This window comes from Amborella trichopoda, chromosome 3 (assembly GCF_054954075.1).
Source record: "Amborella trichopoda isolate Santa Cruz 75 chromosome 3, AtrichopodaSantaCruz75HAP2 v2.0, whole genome shotgun sequence".
Taxonomy (NCBI): domain Eukaryota; kingdom Viridiplantae; phylum Streptophyta; class Magnoliopsida; order Amborellales; family Amborellaceae; genus Amborella; species Amborella trichopoda.
Window position 1 is genome coordinate 53,308,069 of NC_142338.1, and position 7,529 is coordinate 53,315,597.

The following is a 7,529-nucleotide window of genomic DNA, read 5'->3' on the forward strand; positions in this document are numbered from 1 at the left end:
GTGATACACCCCTATGCATCTCATATGATATTTAATAGTTAGTAGCAATTGTGACCTCCTTGTAACAAAGATAAATGGTCTCATAGTATATAATCTCTTTTTTTTAAAGGACATCATTTCTATGAGTCTACATAGAATTGAGTCACCTCTTAAAAATCAATTTTGAGATGGATTCTTTAATCTAATTTTTTTAGGACATGTGATCTCTAACATGAAGATCATCAATATGGAGAAAATAGATAAATTTTAAAATTTTAAAGTAATAATTCTATTAAGAAAACACTTGGACTGTTAGTTTCAATTATTTTTAGATGGACCACCTATTTGCATCCATCTGTAAGATGGATGCTTTATACATCGGGGACCGCAAATGTAGAAATGCAGTCCCAGCTACATGAAACAGTCTTCTTTTTCTAAAAAAAAACCATTTTGAACCGGAACACTCAGTGTGTGCGTGAGGGATGTAATCTATGAACACCTATGACCTGTTTGGTAACTGACAAAACATGAGAAAATGACCTTTTCTATAGTTACCACATTTTCCCCCATTTGGAAATGAGAAATTGTGTGGAAACACGGAGCCCCATATTTCTCAATGTTTATATATTTTTTGCCTTTTTTGGGAAAAACTGCAGTGCATCCCTATCAATTTCTTAGGAAAATGGGAAACGTGAAATCCCATTGTCCCCCTTATATTTCTCTAACCTCACAATTTCTCTCCCCTCTCTATCTCTCTTTGTCCAAGCTCTAGTCTGAGCTTTCTCCAATTTTCACAGACAGAGTTACAAATAAGTATTTTTAGCTTCTTATCAGAGTTTTCTACATCTATATTTTTCTCAAGCTTCTAGTTTCTTAGAGATTCTTTAGGAATACAACTTTCTCAATTACCAAATATCCCCCCAAAATTAGCCAAATTCCTAATGTTTTTTATCTATCCATTAAGGAAAAAGTTTATATAAGGTTGCAACCTTAAAATGTAGAATTACAGATGCACCTAAAAAATCCATTGAGAAAGGTTATTTTAATGTTAAAAAAACCTCTAATTGATCATCTCGACATCGCGATGTATGTATATAATTGAGTCCGAAAAATAGTGCATCTTGCAGTACATTATCTAGACCGTCCATTTTCAATATTTGCATATGTCTATAGATCTACTTGATTTTAACCATTTTTGGAGTATAAAATTTTATAATTAGATATGAAAATAGATTTTGAGATAATCCTAAGAATGTTTTCACCAAAATTACATGTTATGATAAAATTTGAAGGTGAGGATTGTTAAGGAATCAACCTTATAAAAACCACACTCATTTATTTATCTAATGATTCCCACCAATCTGGATCAGATCCGGACCACTCCATGTAGTGGTTGAGTCAATTGGCTAGCTCATCATTTAATTAAGCATATGCCATAATGTTGGGTGTTGCTAGGGTGGTCTCTCACAACCATTGAAGTACACGATCTTGAACCCAAAATACGGAGTTTTTTTCTTGTATTTGAAATTTTCCTAATCATATTTGATTTCCTTTGAGAGAAATTTCCAAAGACAAAAACTATGTATAGCCTTTAAAATAGTGTTTTAAAACCCTGCAATCCGGATTGAGAACCACCAACCCGACTGGTCATCAACCATGATTGAACCGGTCCTGAGAGGTACAGGTCGCAGCCTACACCCCTCCTAAAACCCCACATTCTCTTAGTCCCGCACTAAATCCCCACCTCATAAACCTGTGTTTTAATTTTCTTTTTAGTTTTTAGTTTTCTATGATCATCAATTCGGATCAATTCAGACTGCTGCGGATCACCGATCCAATATGGATATGCAGAGTGGATGATCCGCCACCGATCTGAGCTTTAAAACAAACTTTAAACCCTAGATATGGTGGTCCATCAAATGGACAATTTGATGTCAATCTCTAGTGAGATTGGATTTGAGTATTTTTTGAGGTCCAAATCAATTTCTTTTAAAATATTCATAATGAAGAAAGATGATGAGAATAATTACTTTCAAGTCAAGTACATCCCCTATAGGAATTGAGCTTGGGCTTGAGTGGTTAGCAACAGACAATTAGTGGCGCTATATCTCAAGTTTGATTCCTACAACTGAACAACCTTAAAAAAAAAATGAAAATAAAAAGAATACATCGTGAGAAAAAATATGTTGGCAAAGGTCTTGAAGTACCACCAACTAGTTTCCCTATTATGCCTTGCCGAAGTGTTTCCTCTTGAGATGACCCATATTCTCTAATGGGAAATAGTTTGATAGCGCTGCAACTCTATTAAAATAAGTAAAGCCTCTCCTCAAAACTCATTGAAAATTGTAATTCTAGAGTTAGAAAACTTTCAAATCATTCAGCTCAGCCTTGACCGTTATGGTTGTGAAAAAAAAATAGGATTGCAAACCCTAAAAATAGTTTATTTTGTAACAAATTATCTAAACCATCAATTTTTCCTTAAAAATAAATGTTCACGGATCTGCAAGATCTGTACTATTTTTTGAGTTTCAATTTTCATCGACATTGGATTACTTTTAGAACCATCAATGACCATTTTTTTATGCCCAAAGTGTTTTCTGAATGAGGATACAAAGTTAAGATTTACATTATTTTCATAAAGTCTAGGCCTCATAAATTGCATCCTCTAATATAGTAATCCTCAGGTCCTAGCCGATCTTCTAAGCCTTTTGTTCATTAAACTCTACATTTTCCACCTTCTAATTTAGTGTTTTGAAAGTTTTGTACTAGTGAAAGCGCAAGGCTTTTTTGGATAATTCAGTGGGGAAGACATGCCCTTGCAGTTTTTCTCATATAAAATAGAGAGTTAAGCTTTTCTATGGTGTAAATGGGTAGTGTCAACGGGATTTGAAAACGCGACTAAGCATGGGGGTACTACCAACCCAGCCCCTTTTCTACCGTGTGGCCTCCATTAGCAGCACCCATTGTGTATTTGGGCTTCCAAAATCTTTGACTTTTGTTTAAAGATGATTATTTGAAATGGGTGAAAAGTGGGCCTCCCAATGTATCTCATCCAACACACATTAGACTCTAGCTTCCCATTTTTTTTATTAGACTCTAGCTTCCCATTTTTTTTTTTTTTAAGGGCAAGCTTTCTATGCATCCCCTACAACATAAAAGTTTTATCCTCTTTTTTATCCAACCGTCTATTTTGAATGGAGGGTGAAGATTGCCTCAATCATAATGTCAAATCTCTATACTATTTTATTTTTAATTTTTTTTATAAACTATTTTGATACCAAATTTTGGGCGTCCATTCTTCTATTAAACTCATACTAGTGAAAAATATAAAAAAATTATTTTCAATAAAATAAAATGACCAAAATACCCCTAAAATCTTCAAGGGGAATTTTGGTCATTGTATTTTATCAAAAATTTATTTTTAATATTTTTTATAGGTGCGCCCCAATGAGAAGATGGCATGTACCAAATTTTATATTCATACAATTTGTATAAAAAAAACTAAAAATAAAATACTTTGAGATGTTGGATTTAAGATCAAACGGTGAGTGGCTCTCTTGATCAAAATTGGACGGCTGGAAAGTAGGTGGAGGATAGAACTTCTATGCTATATGAGAAGCATAAAAACCTTTCCCTTTTTTCAAAACCTAGATCAGGGTGGATCATTTGCTTGTACATTTGTGTTGGATTATTGGATCGGCATTCAAATTTGGGTTTGGATCGATCTGAATCGGTAAACCAAATAAATACTTAAAAATAACTGAAATAAGATAAAGTTGAAATGAGAGTTTTTGGAGTGGGGAACCACACCAGGACCGAATACCATCATGGAACTAATTCAGTCTTGGCCGCTTCCTATTCAAATCGACGATCCGAGTCGAAGATAGGCTGGTTTTAAAATAAGCTCTCTAGATCTTGAGTAACGATGGTCGTCCATGCAACGTAAAAGGTCATCCATGGCCTAGTTGCGACAAATGTACAAGGACCAAAGGCAAATGCTCAAATTTTAAGTGAGGAATGGGTTAATTTCATTTCAAGGGCATTTAAGTCCTTGCATGCGAGACCACCAACAAATGCTGAGTTTATACAATGATCCATGCTACGTATGCCGTGCCCGAACGGCCATTCCCCACGAACATTGCGACTTCTGAAACTACTGATGACTGCCTGCAAAGAAAAAAAAAAACAGAGCTTTGAGGGACCCTCAAATTATGAAAAAGAAAAAAACTCAAAAAGGAATTCAATCGATGAGAGACTTAGGGAGATGAAACTTTAAATGTGAAGGGGAAGGTTCATAGAAGGTGCCCACCTTAAACAATCAAAGTAAAGACCTTCTTGAAGATACAGTTTTAGCACCAAAAACCTTACTGTTACATGACAATCTATTTTTACCACAAATTAACATATTTAAAGTACCAAAAAATGATACCCATCAAGAAGATTTATAAACAATTGAATCTTGAAAATAGAAGATCCCGATAACATGTTACAAGGTGAACGATTTCATATCCATATATCTGGTTGTCTTGCGCCAAAACAATTTCTTAGGTGGAGCTTCTTAATGCCAGGAAGTACAGTTTGTTTGAATTGTGATTATCGTCATTTAGAGGGTAGAGGGCTGAATTGCGATGACTGATTCTTTTCTTCTTAGCTCCTTGCTTAAGCTACCACACGCTCCCATCTATAGTGAATAAACATGGGTCAACATTAAAAAAGGAAAAAAGATAATTAAATACGACACGTTTTTGCTTTGATCATCTTACCACTGTACTCGCTCCCATCTATAGTGAATAAAAATGGGTCAACATTAAAAAAGAAAAAAGAGTATTAAATACGACACGTTTTTGCTGTGATCATCTTACCGCTTTACTCGCTCCCATCTATAGTGAATAAAAATGGGTCAACATTAAAAAAAGAAAGAAGAGAATTAAACACTACACGTTTTTGCTTTGATCATCTTACCACTTTACTAGGTCTTGGTATGTGGCTCTCGCCTAAAATAAGTAACGTACTTAACTTCATTTGGTCACACCCTGGGTTAAATTGCTAAAATGCCTACACTTGTTTAAGATTTTCAACGCGGAACAAGAAGTATTTCTAAAGATATTTCCGATGAGGTACCCAAATGAAATATGAATGAAAAGGTAAAAACTAATATCCATTGGGAAGTGTAAACACCTTTGTGGTTTTGCAAGGGGTTACAGGCCAATAGAAAATGGGAAAGGGAGAAAGAAGAACCTCATAGGGTTAACCCCATTACCAACTTTCCTTATTTTTCGACTTATGTGACGCAAAACTCCTGACTTCTCCATTTGTTTGAACTTTCAACCTTATACACACATGGTGCCCAAAACTAGTTAATGTTAATTTACTTTTGTTTTTGCTATAACTGAACCTAGTCAATTTTACATTTTAAATATCTTCAATTAGGTGAATTGGTCATAGTTTTATGTAAGGGACTTTTCTGAGACGGTTCAACTTCATTATTTATATGCTATGGATATGGATGTGAACTTAGATAGCCCAATTTCCAAGCAAACCCGCTGAAACTTCAATTGAGCTCTAAATGTACCTGCACACGCATAACATATACACAAAGGAAAGGAGGGAAGGAGGGAGAGAGATGGCTTTCAGGAAATATTGGCCAACAGCTTCTCCCCTCTTACTCTACCTGATCCTAGCATTGCCTCCCCTGGCAGCCTTCGCAGACCCCGAGCCCCTCCAGGACTTCTGCGTAGCGGACCTCAATAAACCTGGACAATCAGGCAATGGGTTCCCATGCAAACTTGTCTCCAATGTCACAGTCGACGATTTCGTATCGAAAAGGCTTAGTCATCGAGGAAACACTTCAAACCCCTTGGGATCAAAAGTCACAGCAGGCAATGTTCTGAGCTTTCCTGGTCTAAACACTCTTGGTATCTCAATGAACAGAGTGGATCTCGATATTGGAGGCCTAAACCCACCTCATTCTCACCCTCGAGCCTCCGAGATGGTGCTCGTAGTGAAGGGCCAAATCCTGGTGGCTTTTGTGAGCACAAGTAATGTGCTATATTCAAAAGTTTTAGGACCTGGAGAACTGTTTGTGATCCCTAGAGGGCTGGTGCATTTTCAGCAAAATGTAGGGAAAGGAAAGGCCTCAGCCGTAACAGCTTTTAATAGCCAGTTGCCTGGCGTGGTGTTAGCCTCGACGTCGCTCTTTGGCGCACAGCCTTCGATTCCTGATCAGGTTTTAGCAAAGGCCTTTCGAATTGATAGGGGTTTTGTGAAGGAGATAAGATCAAAGTTTGGGTCTTAGGTTCTTAACCTTTTTGTTTGGGGGGTCTTGACTTGTTCAAGATTTGGGAATGCTATTTGTTCATCTATATTTGGATTTTGAAGTGTCACTGTGTTAAGTTTGAAGTTGTTTGTGAGGTAAATAATGCCAATATTTATTTTGGGGAAGTTGGTTTTATGCCATCCGCATGTTGTCCCCATATCAATTTGTTATGGTTTCCAATTTATGTTATTCTTAGTTCCCTTCTTCTCTTCTTTCTAATCATGTTCTAGTTTCACGTTTCTGTTTCTTTGCAGTATACTCTTATTAAGAATAGACTATCTTATATGAACTTAATATGCTATGTATAATATTATTTTATTAACTATTTAGTACATATTGTGTATTGCATATAATAGGCTTAGCTATTTACCGTTTTTTTTTTTTTTATGATTTTCAGTTAGTTTTAGTTATTATTGACTAAAAACATGTGATTTTCAACAAATTGTTTTGATTAAATAAAACTAGTTTTTTCATAAAGAGAACCTATAAATTAATCTCAAAATTATTTTATAGTGGATACAGTCATAAAATAGATAATTCAATAAAATTTAATTTTATTGGAAAGGTAAACTATCAGAGATCGAAACACACCCTTAAATCTCTTTCTTATTTGTATTTCTTTCCGTCTTAGGAGAGATTAGGTGCCCCAACCTTAAACATATTCTCTAACTCATGTAAATATATTTCTTTGTTCATCAAGATATTGACTTTCCCCTCGAGAAAGAGACTCACCTAACCCCAGAAACGCGGATTAATAAACCATAAAAAGTGAGTCTAAGAGGATGAACCCTGCTCCCTGGTGAAGGAAGTACTCTATGATTCATGCGCTTTAACACGGTCCATCACCGTCCATCTAATGATTGATGGCGACATTTATGGCCACTGATTCCTATGGTTATTTGGATCATACTATACTTTCACTCCACACACTGCCTCCTGTGTTTAACCACAAATGCCATGTCGAGTTTGAGCAACTCAGTCTTAGCACGGCTTTATAACGATAATGACGGCCACTTTGATAGTGGTGGTCACCTAATTCAACTTGACCTTAACACATACTGAGAAACAAAGCATCTATTTATGAGAAATTTGAGTCCCAAAGCCTCACTCTTCTAGAAGATCAAGCTGTGCTTTAGATACTTGGAGCAATGATTTAAAAGTCTCGAAGCCGGCTTAGAGAAAACCAGTGATTTAAAAAACGGATCTTTGGCCCAGATTGGGCATTGAAAAAACT

At 35.8% G+C, this 7,529-nt stretch overlaps 1 protein-coding gene across 1 annotated transcript; it reads left to right on the top strand.

The window, feature by feature from the left end:
- Positions 1-5,463: 5,463 nt before the first annotated feature.
- On the top strand, positions 5,464-6,499 carry LOC18429312 (germin-like protein 3-8). Its single transcript, XM_006838598.4, has one exon. The coding sequence runs from the start codon at positions 5,546-5,548 to the stop codon at positions 6,272-6,274; it is 729 nt and encodes a 242-aa protein (XP_006838661.2). The 5' UTR covers positions 5,464-5,545; the 3' UTR covers positions 6,275-6,499.
- Positions 6,500-7,529: the final 1,030 nt, after the last annotated feature.

Bases quoted from the DNA above. Each gene is read 5' to 3' on its own strand.
- LOC18429312 (XM_006838598.4), top strand. From the start codon at position 5,546: ATGTACCTGCACACGCATAACATATACACAAAGGAAAGGAGGGAAGGA.